Source organism: Astatotilapia calliptera, chromosome 10 (genome assembly GCF_900246225.1).
Source record: "Astatotilapia calliptera chromosome 10, fAstCal1.2, whole genome shotgun sequence".
In the NCBI taxonomy this organism is placed as follows: domain Eukaryota; kingdom Metazoa; phylum Chordata; class Actinopteri; order Cichliformes; family Cichlidae; genus Astatotilapia; species Astatotilapia calliptera.
Genome location: NC_039311.1, coordinates 22,136,384 through 22,155,769, shown reverse-complemented (window position 1 = coordinate 22,155,769; position 19,386 = coordinate 22,136,384). Strand labels below are relative to the sequence as shown.

General features: G+C 39.2%; 1 protein-coding gene across 4 annotated transcripts in view; it reads right to left on the bottom strand.

Annotated features, from left to right (window-relative positions):
- The window catches only part of sh3pxd2b (SH3 and PX domains 2B), a 33,461-nt gene that overhangs the window by 5,429 nt on the left and 8,646 nt on the right, over positions 1-19,386 (bottom strand). The window contains exons 3-10 of one of the 4 annotated variants that reach the window (XM_026183153.1): positions 17,529-17,604; positions 11,370-11,446; positions 7,512-7,603; positions 4,763-4,788; positions 4,358-4,393; positions 2,290-2,421; positions 1,257-1,358; positions 415-498 (exon numbers count right to left, since the gene is read on the bottom strand). In XM_026183153.1, the coding sequence (XP_026038938.1) occupies positions 415-498; positions 1,257-1,358; positions 2,290-2,421; positions 4,358-4,393; positions 4,763-4,788; positions 7,512-7,603; positions 11,370-11,446; positions 17,529-17,604 (625 nt within the window). The remainder of the gene's footprint in view (positions 1-414; positions 499-1,256; positions 1,359-2,289; positions 2,422-4,357; positions 4,394-4,762; positions 4,789-7,511; positions 7,604-11,369; positions 11,447-17,528; positions 17,605-19,386) is intronic. The other 3 variants (XM_026183154.1, XM_026183155.1, XM_026183156.1) reach the window with 3 other exon arrangements.

Below are 19,386 nucleotides of genomic sequence, written 5' to 3'. Positions count from 1 at the left end.
ACTTGTTACAACATCAAACACAGCCTTGTCTATTGTCAACACCATTTCTACTACTATTACATACTACACACAGTGAACAATCACGCGTTTATTAATGCTGGTTAAATTGTTCTAGTCATTTATTTGATATATAAATAAATATATATTTTTATCATATATATTATTTATAACAAATACATTTATACACAAATATGCAGTTCACTTTGCATGCGAGGATTTATTTACATGCTGAGGTCACTCATGCAACATTTCTTCATGCGCACACATGGACAAACATGCACACAGTTTTATATGCGTGTGTGTACACACACACACACACACACACACACACACACACACACACACACACACACACACACACACACACACACACACACATTCATTATAGGGGGAAAAGAAAGGCGTGCGCTCCACCTTGCCCAAAGCCTGTGCTGAATAGATCCCCTAAAGTTCTGCGACGACCCATATGCCTTGGCAGTGACCAGAATCTCCGTGGCACTGACATCCCAGCACAGTAATTGGGGCAAAATAGGAAGTGAACATTACAAATGCAATCTGGAGGATATTTTCATCCTAAAACACTTTCGGTATTGATGGATCTATGGGGAAATAATTGGTATTTTTATTTACTTGAACTGACAAATAGTTCCTTCATCTAATGGTTAATAGGGATCTCTGGGGTGTTTTAAAATTTTTCTTATTAATGTGGCATTTTAAATTGAATGCTGATTAGCATAATGCTGTTTGTTGATTTTGTATTGTTCTCTTACGGAATAAAATCTGTGAATGTTTGAATCAAACAAACTCTCCAGACTTTGATAGGGCAGCCAGCCACCTCATACATCTCAGGCTTTTAAGATCTATAATTTGCATATTGGCAGAGCACCCTATTTTGAGATCCTGTCATTTACTGTACAATATTCCTTTCTTTAGCATATCCTTACCAGGGCTTTGGCAATGAAATTGTAATGTTTTTCTACTGATCCTTTTGGATTTTCTTTTGCCAATTCTCTAGAATGCAAAACACACACAGAGTCTTAGCAGCAACAGTCTTCAACTCAAAAGTCAGTCTGACAAAATAGGTTTGCTTATTAACCATCAACAGAGTACTGAGTGAGTTACAGGAGTTAAACGGTGTGTAACAAAAGATGTGCCTCTGACGTGGTGTATTCTGCACTTCTGCACTGCACCCTAAACCTTTCCTTGTGGTAACATTGAATCTAAACAGTAGCACCCAAATGTAAAGCTTGATGTACCTTCTTCTCCTGGAAGACTGAAGTCATCAGGGTCATCCTGGGCCTCAAGGCAGGTGGCAGGGACCCAGCCCTGAGCATCTTCTGAACTCACAAACCACCACCCTAAACAGGCAGGAAAAACAAAACAAAACTGATATACAAGATACTGCACCTCATGCAATGCTTATTCAGTTAAGGGATTATATGCGTCAGTAAAACGCACGACTGATATTTGACTTGTTGCTGGGATTGTTGCAAAGCACCACCATATGTTGCTTTTTTTTTTTAAGCATGCGTAACCTATAGTTTATGTGATGTATTACAATTATTCTTTTATTATGCATTACTATTAATCTTCTTGGGCAGCGGTCCCCAACCCCCAGGCGTTGTTTGGTACGAGAGAGTTGAGGCTCGGGTGTGAAATTTATGGTTTTCGGGGTTTTTATCGTTATTTTTTAAATGTTTTTATCCTTAACTTGGCTTCCCTGGTTCTTTTCCTGTATGTTATGAATAAATCTTTTTTTGGTACCAGTACTGGTTTTATTTTGTTGTATTTATCCGTGATATCTTAAAAGCCAGTCCGTAAAAATATTGTCGGACATAAACCGGTCCGTGGCGCAAAAAAGGTTGGGGACCGCTGTTCTTGGGTGTACATGTTACCATTGCGGATATTCCGATATTTGAATGACTATTTGTTTTAGTAATTTGATTAATTAATTTAAAAAGTTAATAAATAGCTATGATTTACAAAACAAGATGACATTACTGGCATACTCTGAGGTTTTTAAAATATATATTTTTATTAATATATCAACTGCTATTTCTCTTGAGTATTTTTAGCAAACCTATTTAACTCAACCTTAATAGCTGGCAACAGACCAAGTCCAGCAGTAGCAACAATCCCACAAACCCCCATAATGTTTCAAGTAATTGCATAGTTCCACATCAACACTTAACGTAACAGGTTAGCTGAACAGTGAAAGCAGCAATCTGCCACAATGAAAACATCAGAGAAATGTACAGAATATATGTTCTAATTCTGTATGAAACTTGCCAGACTCATTTTTCTCAATGACCTCCACCACCTGCCCCACATGCAGGCTTATCTCAGAGCTCTCCTGCTTCTCATAGTCTGTTACTGCCACATACTGGTCGAGTACAAGAGGGTCTGCTGAGGAGGAGTCTCCTATTAAGGGAAGAATAAAAAAAAAAATCATAACAGAAGTTTAGCACATCTTCTTTGATCTTTCTTAGGGGAGTCACGAATGAAATCTCAATAATGCGAGAAAAGCCTCCACTCAATATCTTTTGTTCTTCGCTGAAGAGCTCTGTTCATATGTGCATAATATCAAAGGACTGTCCATGAACTTGGAATTATAAGATTGCATCAGTGTGGGTTTAAGGTATTGACCTTTAAAGGTTTTGCATTTCATTGACCAAATGTAATATGACCTTTTAAAATGTCAGACTTTATATGGGCTTTGAATAACTTCACTAAAACCCAATTTAAGCAGGCCTTTACAAAACAGCCAGAATTCAATTTTAGGCTAAGTGGGAGGAAAAAAAACTGCCTTTTGATGAAATGCCAAGAATAATTCCAAGGTCGCAATTTGTGCAAAAGCTATTAAGTAAAAAGTTTTTTTGTTAGAGGGGGCTTATGTACATTACTGAGATTCCCTCAGAGTCCAGACGGAGGAGGCAGTGTACGTGATTGGAAAGGAGCGTGAGGAGAAACAACGAGCTGAGAGAGAAATAAAGGAAGATTTGGAGAATGGGAGTGAAGGGGATGGATTGAAAAGCGTAGATGGTTAATTTATTTCTCACCATGACTGTGACATGTCTATAGAAACAAACCAGCATCATTAAGACCCACCACCAATGTTAGCGCTACATCACTAAAAAAATAAAGTAACAAACGAGGGCTCACAATATAATCACTGTTAAAAAAATGTATAAATAAAAACTCTAACAACTCTGCTTTTTCTATTGACGTTTGTTGTGTAAAAATGCACACACTAAAACTTGGCTGACTGATAAAATGCACGATGAAGGGACATTAGCATAAATTGCAGCATGCTAATCACTGAAGGTGCTATCAAACACATTCTAAAGTAATGCGTTTATGGCACACAAAAAGTTCAGATTTAAAATAACAAAATAATAATAACATTAAGTATGTACAGTAATTACAAAATAGATTTTCTTGATCGGGCAGCTTAAAAATACGTTAACATTAGCCTCCTTCAGTGAGCAGCAGCTAGCTAAGAAAATAATCTGATTAAAGCCAAATTTAGTACTGCTTAATCTGCAATTTCTCCATTATGCTAGTTAAAGATTTGAATATTAGTAATGCAAATTTCTCTAAAGCAGAACTGGAGGAACACTAGTCATTTTTAACACAAGCTATTTTCAACTATTCCCTTAGTCATTGTGTGTTTGAGTTCCACATTTTTTACTCCAGATGCCTTTCCAAACAAAACCTCAAACCTTTTTTTTTCCTCCCAGGATCAAACCAAAGATCTCTGGCAAATTTGTAAATCACTACACTATGGCGCCACTAGCTAAACCAATTTAAGTCGGTTAGCGTAATTAGCTCACCTTAAACATAATATTTGATATATTTGAAACAGAGCCATATTTAAAAATGTAAATGACAAATTTATTAATTGTAATTTCTTAATTAATGACAATGGCATCCTGAAACATACTGGTATAAATTTTAAAGGATTCCTTTATAATATCAACTTCTTCGATCCTTTACATTTCAGTGCATCTTTAAATCTAGTGATTAAAATATAATTTTTCTATTTCTAACTCCCTGATTCAATGTATTGCTGTTAGCATAACCAAGCTTACTATACAGGGTCATGCATTCATAGTAGAGCATAACTTTACTACCCTGTACCAACACAACATATATAAATAGAGCTGAGATATGACCCACACCAGTTCCAAAAGTCAATCACCAACAATTTATCATTAACAGAACCAATGCAAGCCCCAAGCCTCAACAGAGCCACATCCCACCTGCCCAGGCCAGGGAAGGAGAGGGGGGACGGGCCACTAACGACCCACTGGGGTTACACACACAGCACGACCAAGCATGACAGTGTGTTTACTACCTCGCTTTAGGAAAGTAGTTGCTCTCTCCACAAACCCTGAGGGAAAGGAAAATGAATGGAGAAGAAAACTGAAAAAGATAACATGGATGCAAAATTAAGAATAAAAGATGAACTGAGGGGATACAGAGTATATATAAAGAGGAACAGAGAAGGACAATGTTTGTTTCTTGGTTCAACAGTACTGTAACATCAGTATAGAAGGAATGTCTTCTAATAAAGTCATTGTTTTGGTTTGTTCAACCTGTGACCACTAGATGGAGATAACGTCCTATCATATGACACAGAGGTAATTACTGAAGACTTGCTTTTATTCCTTTCAATACATAGTTTATCAGAGAAAAGCCAAGATTCTCATGATTAACTAACCTACCTTTCATTTCAAATACACAATCAAAGCTATCTCACCTGATTTCTTCTTCCCAATGGGTTCCCTGTTAAAGAAAAGAAAACATTACATGACCACACCATACATACCAAAATGGAATGGAACCAGCATACTAATAATATTTAACATAATTCACAAACTCATGAAGGTCCCACTTAAATAACTTAAAAACAAACATCAACAGCAATAGAACAGCATCCCCAATTATTCATTTCTACTTAATCTCACTATCATTTAACACGTGTACTGCTGGAGGAATTAAATACAAGAGAAAAAGAAAGGCTCTTTACCCATCAGATCTACAAACTGTCACGCAGGAGAAAACAGATCCATGTCTGCAACGCAGGCTAATGTGAATAAAAAGCTTTGAGATAGCTGATCCCGAAAATCCGGGCTGATGTTAAATTCAATACAGCATCTGCTGTGTCTGGTTTAGACATTATCCAGATAAATAGACCATCACTCCACAGCAAGAGTCAGGAACTGATTCAATGGCCAGATGCCTCAAAAAGTCACTGGTGGCTAATGCTCAGCATTTGCTCTGTTTGTCCCTCGTTATCTAAACGTCGCACCCTTACTTTATAGCCTACCAGTGCCTTCCTTTTTTCCATCTCACATCTTCCACGTCTGCTCAACCTACTGCTTTATCTCCCTTGATTGTTTTCCTTGGCAGCCACTCTGTGTCCATTTCTCTGCATCAACATCAATGCTCTCAGCCACATAAAGGATTATTGGATTGATAGAACTGTTAATTGCAGAGACCTCATCTCTGTGAATGTTTACCTCCAAGCTTGCCAATTAGGGTATTATAATAAGAAATACTCAGGGCGACCGACTAAATGGACTACAACACATGAATCTGCGCGTGCACTGCATGTGTATACTTTGTTTTCATACAGAGAATAAAGGTGAAGAAGTTTTGAAACCTCAAACTAAACTTTACAGTAAACAACTGCTCACAGAAAATCGCTCCATCCCTCCCTGTGCCTAATCTTCTCTCTGGATTAGGTTATATGACGTCCTTTTTTTCTATAACGATCTTCCTTGCATTTTCTTTCCTTTTCCTTGCCTTCTTCTTGCAACACTTCCTCTTCTGTACTTCTTTCTTCCTTTTTACTCACTGACCATCTACTTCCTCTTTACAATTGAGTTCTCCTGTCCTCTCCTCTCCTTTCCTCTCCTCTCTGCTGCTCTTAAGAAGAAAGTATAACATGTCTTACTCGTTGCAGTAGATTTATAGGCCATGATAAATCTTCTCCTACAGTTGCTGTACAGCAGCCTTGTTGTCAGTCAGCCAAGCAACAGGCTGCACTAGCAGAAAGCAGTAATCCAATTTCAATAAAGACAAACCAAGGTCCTTCCTATATTCATCTGCCTCAAGGAATCACATCTCCCTCTCTCTCCCCCGTCTCTACTGATACATGCTTGGGGCTTTGTATGAGGAGTAGGGAAGTATGGGTCCTTGGCAACCTTCCCCGAGGTAAGAAAGGGGGAAAAAAAGATGTGGAGATGTGTGAGAACAAACAAGAGTGCGGACTGGGTGTCATAACTTATAAATATAGATTCATATTCCACCGACAGGCTTCGGAAACTTTTAGACACACTTTTTGTTTGGTATCAGCTTACAGTTGCCATGATCTGCTATCCTGATACCACCAATAGAGTGAAAAGTTTTCCAATATCAGAGAACACAAATGCAAACTCTTCATACAGAGGGGCTGCATGTGGAAAATAACACCCAAATCCTTGTGATAATTCCAGTTTTGGGAGAGATCTTTTCCCCCCACAAATTTACTTGAATTCACTATTTAAAGTAAGAGTACGTACACACAAGTTAGGGCTGTTTTAAATTCCAGTTATTTAGCTAACGTTCATCACATTTTATACTGAAAGTGGCTCATCTTGTCAAAAGAGTGAAGTAAATATAATCAAGCAGTCTTCCTAAAGCCTGGCCCCAGTAAAGTACTTGACGGCAGCACACAGCAGACTTCAAAGGAAGATTAAATCTGTCCGCATTATATATGACAACATGGCAGGCTGTTGCAGGAGCTCATTTCACATTCAATCTTCATAACAGCTTCTTGTCCTGTTAATTGTCCTTGGGCGTGAACCCCCAGCTGCTCACTCAGTGCATGCCACTCCTGAATGGCATTATGGCATTTATAAAACATCAGGATGTGATAGGTTTATACATAAATATAGTCACAGGCCTTATCTAGTGGATTTCCTAACAGCTGACAACACACGTCAAGATGTTTCGACGGAGAGGACATGACTACGCTGCCTTTCTGCAGCTGTTAGCAAAATTTATTAATTAAATAAAACATCTCTAGGGTCTACGGTTTGGCTGAAGGCAGCCATCCATAACCCCTACAGTCCTAAATGTAAGCTTAATAACGACACAGTTGCGTTACTTTTAGTGCTGGATATTGCGCTAATGTGTTGAGAGTGAGATTATCAAGAAACTATGTGGACTCAGCTGTGTAGAGGCTGGTGTCCGCACTCCGCTCCAGCAAAAATGCAAGCTCAGCTTTAAAAACAGGACCTATTAAGTGTGTTTCTGCTAGAAAACCCCAACAGAAGGCTGAGCGGGAGTATGAAATCATATTCATTAGAGAGTATAATGAATGTTCATTACCAGCAGATCTCGCAGGACATGGCATACCATGAGCCAGTGGAACAATGATTTACCATTGTATACAAGAGGAAGGGTTTTTAATAGTTAAGGAGATATGTGAGGGTGTGTTTGGGTACATGTGTGCTTCTCACTCCTTGGGTGGGTTGAGGTCTTCAGGTCTGGTCTCAAAAAACACTCTGACCTCCTCGCACTGGGAGATGTAGACTGGCAGCTGAATGAGGGCCTGCGTGCACAAAGATTTCAGGAAACTTAAACACACAAACTGACACGCATAATCACTTCAGTGCACAGGGAGGTCAACCAGAGGATAAAAACGGTGTTCATTTGACCTGGCCTCAAGTTTTTATGTCTGTTCTCATACTTATTTTACCATGCAACGCTTGGTTTCCAATAGAAAGAACAAAAGCTGTATTAAAAAAATCCCAAAATCACAATCTTCCATTCTTTATTTTTTGGTAAAATCTTTATTCCTCTTTTTAGGATCACCGGCAGCAGAGAGATGAGTCCTGACAACAGATAAAAGACAAACATCCACATTCAGTTTTCTTTATTAGTCATTACTCATGCGCAGCTATTAATTTTTTTATCTGGCTGTTTTCCACTTGCTCTCAATCAACCCTCTAAAGGGGGAGCAGGAGAACGAATAATCACCTCACCAGCTTGATGTGGCAAACCAGAAGAAAAAAAACAACTCCCATCAATGACCTTGTGGAGACTATCCCTCTTAGCTATGAAAAAAATATGCAACTCCTCCATTTGCTGGCAAGATCAGCTCAGTGCTACCCATCAAGATTCCTCTTCTGGTCTCTACCTCTAATTTTAATACTCCTAAGTGTTTCAGCTTTGTCCTTCCAGGAAGCACAGCCTAGCTCCTGGACTCTCTGACACGTGCTGATGTAACGTCAGGACTGACGGATGTGGAATGGAAGCCAAAGACGTAACCAGAGTGTCCTTGTCCCATGCACTATGTTTTCCTTGTCATATGTTTGTGTTAAAGAAAAGATGAGATTTGTGTCCTCATTCCTGTTTGCTGATTCATGGTAAATATTAGGCTTCGAAACTATTAGGCTTCAAAAAAAATCTTGTGTTGTTAAGACTTTCAGAGGACCCACACAACGTTTAGTCATGCAGCCCAGGATGTTGAGCCGTAACTGAGGTCAGAGTGCAAAATCTCTGCCTGCTGCAGAGGATGCAATCCTTAGATTTATTTCCATCCACGTGTGAGCATGTGGCTTGACCGCTCATTACAATTCTCCCCAGGGAGGAGACAAGAGGGAGGCTCAGGGTACATTACGGCAAATGGACTTTATGGGTGTTCTTTATAGAAGGCAGCATTAACGTAATTGCACGCGTGTGTGTGTCTGTCTGTGCGTGTTTGTGTGTATTCTCCAAGGAAAAATATATAATGGAAATGCAAGACCAACCTCTCAGAAGGTACAATACACTGTGGCAGTGTGGGTCAGTGTATAGTATGCTCTCACATGTACATACATATAGTGAATGTTTAATTAGAATAAAGGGCATCTTAGCCATATGTTAAAAAAAAATCTTGATGCTCATGTTATCTGCATAAGTGATTTTTGTACTGTTCCACAGTATAAGCGAGGTCTAAATAAATCTCTAAAGAGACGTTTTATGTGATTGTTTTTTATCAGCTATTTGACCTTCCCAGTGATCTCTTTTTTTCTATTTTTTTAATCCAACCTTTCATCCAACTTTGCTTCCCAATATGAAAAACAAGGTTTCATAACCAGGGAAATTTGAAATGAGTCAGTACAAAGCCTCAGCTGTACAACAGAAGAGATGACTCAGCTCTTCTGTAAGAACAACAAAGTTGTACCTTGTCAATCTGACTACATGTGGGGGTGGATGAAATGCCATTTTTGATCCTCCAGTAAAGTTTTGACTTGTTTTTACCGCTACTGCGATAACTTCTTCGCTGGCAGTGCTTAGCTCTGACATGTATGATACTGCCAAAGGACTGATGGATGTTTTAAATCACTAACAAATGTGTTGGACACAGATACCATATTGCTTGAATTTAAAAGCAATATGGTAAAGGGACTGACTCTTATTTAGTGCTTTTCACTGCAAGTCAGTGTTGCTAACATTCACACTCTGATGAACGCATCAAGAGCAATTACCCAAGGACCCTTTGGGCATGCAGACTGGAGCAGCTGGGGATTGGACCATCAACCTTCCAGTTAGTAGATGCCCTTCTCTACCTCCTGAGCCACAGTCACTCCTGGACCACATTAAGTCTCACTCTGCTTCCCTTCTGTCTTTAAACATAACTTTAGCAAAGCTTATATGCACTGAAACATTTTAAAGGCAGGCATCCTTAAACCAATAATGCTAAGCAGGTATATTTTATGGCTTTTCATACATTTGCACAACTTCAAATTTGACTGTGGCAATTCCACTGAAATTGTCTCAGCCGTTCCCATAAAACACCCACACCCTCAGACATGAACCAGCAACTCTACCCTTTCCTCCCCTACCTTTATTGTTCACATAAGTGGTTAAAGATGTTGCCTACCAGCTGCACATTCCTTTAACCCCTGATGACACAGAGCCCCTTCGGTCCTCTGCATTGTTCATCATACATAAAAGCTTTACTCTCAGGCCTGAAGAATTGCCGTTTTTACTGGTGAAGAAGTGACCAGTCAGTTCCACCTTAGGAAGCAATTTTTTTTCCGTAATGGTTTCACAAGGGTCTTGATGGAGTAAGAGAAGTAAAGCAATTAAAATATAAGGCAGCTGAAAATCGTAAAAGCGCGAGTACAGGCTAAGTCAGAAGCAAAGTTTCCTTCGTAGAGAGAGACATAAGGAAATGTTTGTGCATGTTTTAAAGCCCCAAGTCACGCCTGTAAAATTTAACAAAAACATAGCCCGTGGTTGTGTGGATATGCTGACTGGAGCTAGCTCAGCAACGGGAAAATGCTTTGCCTGTGGCAACCACCACAACTCCAGAAGATATCTGCCTTGTAGATATGTATCCATAAAAAAGCACCTCACTGAGAAAGATGAAAATCTTTAAACTGCTATTCGACTTTACTTCAGAGGCTAAAAAGATGAGCATCAATCATGATTATTTTATATAGGCTGTGGTGGTTGCGTTCCTGTTGAAATGAAGCAATTACTTGCTAGCTGTTGGCAGTTATACGGTTTAACCTCATCTGCAGTGGAGCTTGAGAATGTAGAGTTGCATGATTTTCCTTTTCTTGAGGTTAAGTGAATAATAATCTCTCTGGTAAAAAGCAATGTAATGGGTTGGACAAGGCACAAGTTTTGCATCATCCTTTTTTTCACTTATGGAATGAGCTGCGGTATTTCAAAATGACAAAACAGACACCACACACACACACACACACACACACACACACACACACACATACATACATTACAGCATGCTTGCACCCTGGTCTTGCTCTAGGGGGTCATAAGGCCTACATTTTGTGTGGTGTAACAACATTCTCTTCTCATTTAGCTACATAGAAACTTTTTTCCCCCCTTATACACATCTATCCCTTGAGAAAAATTCTCCTTTGGCGTGTTTCTTTTTGCAGGAAGGTCAGAGTCTACAACAGAGCACCTGGGGACCTTTTAGAACACATCGGCAGAGTGGATGCCTGCGGTCACAAAGACTTGCTCCGGGATGTTTAGCATGCCACACACCGCACAGTGCCAATTTAGATCGCAAGGGCAGCAGCATTATTCATAAAGCTGCAACAAAGTGAACGTATAAATCTTTCTGTTATGCAAATGCTGTAGTTTGACTACAAGCTTGACTTTACTTAATATAAGCATGTGTTTGGACGACTAAAAATGGGCCTGAATGTGATGGGGAAAAAAAAACGGGGGGGGAACCCAGCTAGCTGTGATGTAATGTACACAGATTGTGGTTTCTTTTCTCTTGACAAATGCATTTTATAACGTATATATGTTGATGCTTAGCATAAGTAGAGAATTGCATAATGAATACTCACCCTGCAGTATTCATTAATAGGTCTTAGCCTTTTCATTGCCACATCCCTGATGTGGCTCCTCCTAAACAGAATCTTTCCTGGAACAAACAAGGAAAATCAGATTTAGGAACTTAAATACTGCAACCTACCTTTACATACGTCAAGTTAACATGTGCATATACCTTAGAAAAAAATAATAATTCTAATCTTTTCCACAGCAAGTGTTCATATAAAATACACAAAAGCTATATTGAAAAACGAAACAAACAAAAACAAAAAAAACCCCCACCCAAACAAAACCTTGATTGATTTCTTTAAGTAGTGACTTAAAAGAAAAACTTGCAGGTAGACTGAAGGACAGTGAAAACCGTGGCTTTTCCCAAAATGTAGTTAGTGAATTAGCATGCAGACACAACACAGTCGCATCATCAATAACAGTGACAGCACAATGAGGAGGCTAAGGAGGTGGGTGAATAGCTGGCCTTTCCAAGTTAATAAATGATTTAGGACAGGCAAAGAGTGCCCGTTTGACAGTTTAAACACTGCTCCCTTATTCTTATCGCTAGGCACGCATTACCACAGGCACGGGCAAGCTAGTTCACCATAACAATAACAAGAAAGGGCTACAAATAGCCCTCTTTTCTATTCAAAGGCATGTGAAAAACTTAAGAGTGAATATTTTCTTCGTTCTCATTTGACAATAGACACACTGAGACATATTAATTAAAAAATACAGTATAGCAGGGCAAAAGGTTGTGTATGTAATGAGATCCTAAATGCAGGTGACAGATTACAATATTACCGCCATCAAGGAGTCCTGGTGTTTGCTTTTGAAACAGACTTGCTGACACATCATCCATCCATCCATATATAAAAGCTCTATTGTTACAAAAAAAAGTGGCTGCTTCTTTAACCCACACAGCTTAAAACTGTTTATGCTAATACTTTTCTCTTTGTTCTGTGAATCTGAAGCATTCAAGAAAAGAAGTAATAATGAAAGGAAGGGCCAAGGTGAGACAGAAGTATAAAAGGTTGTACAAGTGTATACTGCTGACTGGAGTAGATATTTGTGGTGACTTCACACCAAACAAAAAGTAGATCTTGCACATTTTACAGAAAACTACCAACACCCAACGTTCAAAGAAACAACCTCCACACCCTACCAAACTATCCCTGCTCTCACTACAACCTACAAGCTGACTCAGGTGGTAGACAAAACAAATGGGAAACCCCCCCAGGATATTGTATAAATAACACAATAAAAGGAAGCTCAAAAGTAAGACAGTGAAGCTTACTATAATATAAAAAAAAACAAAAAAAACAACCTGCGGATGATGTCAGTTAAAAGGAAAATTGATTTGTGTGGATATTAATTTAACCATCAGGGAATAATAAGTAAAGGGGGGTTCGTCTGATTGTTGGGGTTTTCTCTGTATGATTGTAGGCTCTTTACTTTAACTTTACCTTACAATTTAAAGCGTCTTTAGGCGACTGTTGTTGTGATTTGGTATGATTACCAGATGTGTCCTTGGGCAAGACACTTCACCTGTTGCCTACTGGTGGTGGTCAGAGGGCCCGGTGGCGCCAGTGTCCGGCAGCCTCGCCTCTGTCAGTGAATTTGAATTTCATTGAAAATTGGTTGTCCAACAGTTTCTTGTTCATAACAGGCTTGAGTCTTGGTGGTTCCTCAGTTGTTCTGAAACATCCCAACCAATTTCCTCTCATCAGAGACAGCCTGGGTCTCCTTCCCAACCCTGGCAAAGTGGTAATACTGTATATCCAAATACCTTGTATTTATGTATAATTGTTTGAATGATTTGACTGATGATCTTGGAATCCGCAGTTGTTTAGAACTTTCCAATTTCTTCTTAGATCTTCACAGAGTTCCTTGGACTTTCCCCATTGTAGTGAGCATTGGTCAATCCAATGAGTGCTGCCAAAGAAATCCTTTTTATGTTGGCATAGACAAGCTACAAGCTATAGTCAGTCAAGATCACTAACAATTAGTTGGTCTAGTCAAGTTAAAAGACATTGTAGAATAGTACCACTTTTTAAAAAGATTTAAGTGAATGTATGTATATATTTGAGCATATACGTTTCTTTCTGACCCTGTGTGGATTAGAGAAAGTCCAAAATAAACACAAGCTTGTCCACCCAATTTTTGTTGTAAAATCATTCCACTCTGAAGAAAGAACAGTTCAGAGAATTCATTAAAAATCCTAAATTTGTCACGACATTCATGCCCATGAGGACAGTATGGAAGCTGTACATAATTAATAGATAGCCACAGCATAGTAACTTTGGCAATTTTTTTTGCTGTAATGCCAACGGTCAGTTGTAAGTTTTAGTCTACATTAAAAATGGTGTGTTCATCTCTCTCGGTGAATCCCACAGGTTCAAGTGTTTGGGCAGAGTTTAAAAATGTGTACAATAAGCAATGCATCCATAATGTTTGTTTACCAAGGCTGTTAACTATTATGCTACTACTGTTTCCCATACTGCAGATAAATGCATTGCAACAATAAATAAAGACATGAAATCTAGTGTCAACGAGCGTGGTCTGATTAACAGTAGACTTTAATATTTTACCACACTGCAAAGGACAACAAGATCATACTACATAAGGGAGACTGTTACAAGTGAGATTAACTAGAAGAAGAATTAGAGAAGACATTCCAAATCTCTATGGCATTGGCAAGCTCTTGCCAGAGCAGTCGAGGGGACGCTGTCGGGACAGCACTGAAAAACTAAAGAGATTTGAAAGTCAACCCTCAGACACACTTCTCCTTCTCTATTTCTGTCTCTTTCTTCTTCTCCTCCCCTCATCACTCCTCAAGAAGAAAGTGTTCTTGAAGGTTTTCCAAAGCTCTCTGGGGTCAGGAGAGAAGCACTGACTCAACACTGCCTACTTTGTATGCACGGCAGCTCATGGATGCAGCCGATGAAAAGGGCTTATTTGGGCAGGGTGGAATGCTGCTACCCTGGAGCCATGGCTGAGGCACGGTGGACATTTTGGCAAATCTCAGAGTCAGTAGTGACCAAAAGTATCAAACAGCTTTTGTTTCCTGGGAAAACTGAGCAAACTAGATGGAGAAAAAAGGCAGGCTAAGATGGCCATACATAGAGAGGTTATTGTTACCTCACCCAAAGAAAGCTGTTCTCAGAATCCCTCACATCTTAATGACTACATTCACCAACCCAATTAGCCTTTTTGGGGAGATTTTGAGCTGCTTATACTTTCACAAAACACAAAAGGACTTGGGATCTTGTGACAAAACTGTGTACTCGAGACCGTATTCGGATTTTACTTGACACGTGCATATACCGGTATTCAGTCGGGACTTAGTAAAAATAGGGTCGGTCTTGAGGAAAAAATAAATTAAGTAAGCAGCAAAAAGGCATATATTTTTAATTTTTAAAAAATAAATACTATTCTCTACCTATGCACACCAACGGCGTGAAAGAAAATGTTCTAAATCCACGTGTTTTCATACTACATGGAAATTTTCTGGACTTTGCTTGGACATGGCTTATATCACTTTAGTTGCTAAGAAAACTGAGGATATTTCTGTGACTTATTTTTGTTTTGTAATTAAATCGGGCTTGTACAAAATGACTTGGCCACTAAGGTTTTAAATAACACAACGTCTAGGCGTGTACGGAGTATAAGAAGAAATACTGATTTGCGCCTATGTTGTAATTACTACACAGGTGCACATTCCTCCACAGGTTTTCACTATTTTCACTATTTTTCAACCTGACTCTGAATGGTGGGATTAACACATCAAATGTATCATTTTATCTTTATGTCATTTATTAATCAATCTACAAAACCAAGATGGCACCATCTATCTAAAGATAAAGAGTTGACTTCGTAAATGAAAAATACATAAAGTTATGTATTTATTGGACTTCTAACATATTCCTTCCAAAGGCCAAAATCTGACCTCAGAGTAAAAATGCTGTCAATGCTTGTCAAAGAGAAGAAAGCACAAGTTCTACAGTGTGTACTCTTACTGACAAACCACTTTGCTGATGCAGAGATACCAAGGAGTAAAAACAACTTGGGGCCTTGAACAAACCAAACCAGAAAGGGAAAACCACTTCCGTACCTTGTGAGATTGGCCCCCGTCTTTTTTCCAGACTTTTGCTTTGTAAGTGAATGTTTTAGGGTTTATTTCCCCTTGGCTGTCAATGAATACTGTGCAGTTCAGAAGACTGTTTGCTTGGGATCCCTCTCAGACAGAGGTCCGATCTGATGCTAGTAATGGGCCTTCATTTGAATCTCCATGTATTCAGCCACTCAGGATAAAAACCTTCATATAGCATGCAAACAGCTTCACAGCAGCATTCCTAGAGGACGTCCCATGCAAATGTCCATGAGTCCAATCAGACCTTTACTTGTGGTGCCTTAGCAGCACCAAAGCAGCAGCACTTTAGTGCCATCCTCAGCGGCACTAAATTTATTCAGGCAATAAAAACAGGAAGCACACGCTCAGAGTTCAATGTAGATGTTTAATGCATCAGTATGCAGTGCTTAGATGTAAAAAGGATGGTATGAAAAGCAATCTTTAAAAAAAAAAAAAAATCTCCCTCTCCTTCCTTTCCTACTTAGATTTCATCAAATGGGGTGAATGCGTGTGTGTTTTTGTATGAGCATTCTCTCAATGAGTTCCAGACTTGCATGGGCATTTAAAGAAAAAAAAAAAAAAACCCTAACCCCCACACATCCCAAGCCTGGTGGGGGAGATGTGGGTGGGGTTGACATTAAGGATTTTCTTCCTTTCATAAAGGATTACTTTCAGCAGGATCTCAAAAGTTGGTCAAGTACACCCAAAGCCCCCTTTTCAAAACAAACTTTGTTGCCATTTGTATTTGAGAAAAAAAAATAGTGAAAACTAAAAAGAAGATATTTTAGCCAGTTCTCTCAATGATGATTCAGCCAGGAGAATGATGGAGCTGAGTTGGGATTATCATAATGAATATGGAGTATAACATTCAGATTTCTGTTAAAAATACATGCAACACTGGCAAATAGTCTGTTTCTCTAAAAGGCTCCAGCACTGATTCACATAGATGGTATAATGTGTCTTTAGGCCATTTGCTGAGATAATGTGGTTTAGTCCAATGCTTAAAAAGTACATGCATTAAAATATTCTTGCTTAGTGGCAGAAACAATATGCTTATGCCCAACACCTTTGCTTCAGGTTGTTCTAGTTGGTTTCTAAGCGCACGTGTAAAAGATTAACTCGGCTTTCCTCCAGTTCATTTAAAGGTCATCATCAGTAAGTCATTGCTGCCCAGTGTGTTTGGTTGAAGGATCAAAGGGAGCACACATAATACAAGGACGTGACACTGCAGCAAGGACACGACACAGGAGTTCAAAAACCTTTCCGTATTATAAGCACATGAGCTGTGGTTAAATCGCTCTGTGTGAATCAGCCCTTAAAAATCTAAACTTTGTTGATTTAATTCTGGCCGATTTTTCCCTCAATCACTTTATGGACATCTCATTCTGTGCCTTTGCACTTTACCTCTGTGTTGCATGCTGAATCTCTGTCAGTATGTCAAGACAGCGATCCTTAAATGTGATTTTGATTTTATGGAGAAAGTGACAGGGAAGCAAATCTGGTTGAGTAGGGCCGGTAGGAACTGACACAGGTTTGCGTGACCAGACTCGTCAGGACATAAATGGAAAACTAATGGACTAAGGACGCCTCGGGACATTGAAGTAGAGCTCGACACCTTCAGCTTTACACAAAGGGACAAATTCACGCTGCACAACCAGTGAATGTCAAACAAAATGATGAGCATGACCCTGGTTTCCTGATACACTGTGGTTTGGGAAACGTGGGCCTTTCAACTGAAAACTGCTGAATGAAAGTAAATTTTTGCTGTCTGCACACATTTGAGGTCCATGACGAAGTCACAGAGCACCCAAAATAAGTGGTCATGATGGGATTTTCAGGAAGGACTCTAAAAATAGCACTAGAAGTGGATCACAAGGCCTTCAGAAGACAGCCTTGAAGGGAAGATTAGACAAATTTAAATCAGGTAAGTTTAATTGGGATGGCCTGTAAAAATGGTGTATTCTCCATTTATTCCTAATAATGCCCAGTTATGTGCCATTTCTTTTTTTTCTGTGATTGGTCATTGAGGGACTGTGTGTTCAACTCTTACCTGGCAGGAATGGAATGATCCGGCGCTTAGGGTCTTTCTGGCCTCCCTCCACTGGGAATTTGTCCAGCAATTCCATCTGAAACGCGATGATTAATCAAAGTTATTAGCATGTAAGGTTTTTACATTCTCACACACGCAGGATACATACACAGGACAGCTGAGGGTGGTTAAGAGAAACTGATGATTTTTTTTTAACAAATCAGCAGTTCCAACAAGGAATTTGGCCAATAAATGCAGATCTGCCAATAATTATAAATGTACTGAGCAGATGGTATGGTTTTCCCCCCTCTACTTCACATGTTGCTGTAGCTGTAGCTAAGGAGCACCACCGCTGACATAGTGGAACATTTCCTTTGCCATGATTTTTAAAAGGCTAGAAAGCAGTGGCAGCGAAGAAGTTCAACAGTCTTATATTTACCTTACTGAAACTCAGCCTATTCTTATAGCTTTTTTTTCTCCTTAAGTTAAAACCTGAAATCACAAGAAGGTCAATCCAAAAACTGGTTCATAAAATACAAGCTTAATTACAAATCAAAATACTGTGCTACAGCAATTTAACTAATTTACTCAATAAAGCTAAATCTGTATTTTATATGATGAAAACGAATAAAAGGAACCGAAAAATGATCCCTTTCATCTACAAAAGCAGGAATAGTAAGAGAACATGAGTCAAGCAAGTTACTGGAGTTCCGTACTTTCTTGAAATGCATCACAAGACAAATAGTCAGATGCTTAGTCGGTGAATCAGTACCACCTTGAGTAGGATTGTATAAACAAAAAGATGGCCTGACATAGACAAAAGAGACAGAGTGAGGGAAGGAGACAGAGAAACAGAGAGGAGCCAGTACCCCACACACTGTAATTGTTCCCATGTGTCTGACTGCGAGTGCAGACACGCCCCAGTCCCTGTGTCTACTCTAAGACTTGTATCTGCTCTGTAATCAGAGGCAGTCAAACAAGAAAAGGCATATGGAGCGAGTCAAGTCATCTCTTCAACACACCATTTACATCATGCACTCAACATCAAATATCCATCCTCGACAGGGGTGAGGATGACAGGCTCAGGCAGAGGAGAGGAAAGCTGCATATGGTTTTAACTTTCTAAAATGTGGTTTTTTCAGTTATGTGCTATGGAGTTTATCTCAGTCATGTGTTAGTATTGTATAGATAAACATATGCAAGTCCAAAATTCTACATTAGGCACTTTATTTCTGTGCCTGTTCCACTGCACTCGGAATACAATGAATATATTCATTTATTTACTTAAAAGTTCATTTCAAAATCTAAAATACCCCCAACCAAATCTATGTGCTTCTTCACCTGATAAAAGGTGTTTAGAAAATATTATGATTCTCCACAATTTAAGGAAAAATCCTGCAAACATTCTGTAAAGAAACTCTTTAATGGAAACACTGAATACAGTTTGACTCTCTTGGTCTACACTTTGACTCCAAACAACATATCTTACGTTCATTTTGGTACAGATTAGAAATATTTCCAAGGTCAGACCAATACTCTTCAATGACATACTTGAACATCCTATCCATAACCCCGCACCATTTTCTCCTGTTTGCTGATTATTGCCACTCACTGCATACGTGCCTAACTGATGTATTTAACGGATTTCAGTTAAATGCAGCCAGCAAGACAGATAACGCATTACTCCAGTCCTAGCAGAATTACACTGCCGTCCCATTCACAACACAGACGCATTTAAGTTTTCATTGATTACTTGTAAATCATTAGATGAAATGGCCCCACTTTGTAGCTCCAAAGTCTTAATGGCTTATTCTGCACCCGAACCCCTCAGATCAGACAATCATGCCAATATATCTTGCAAGATCCAGACCACTGTGTA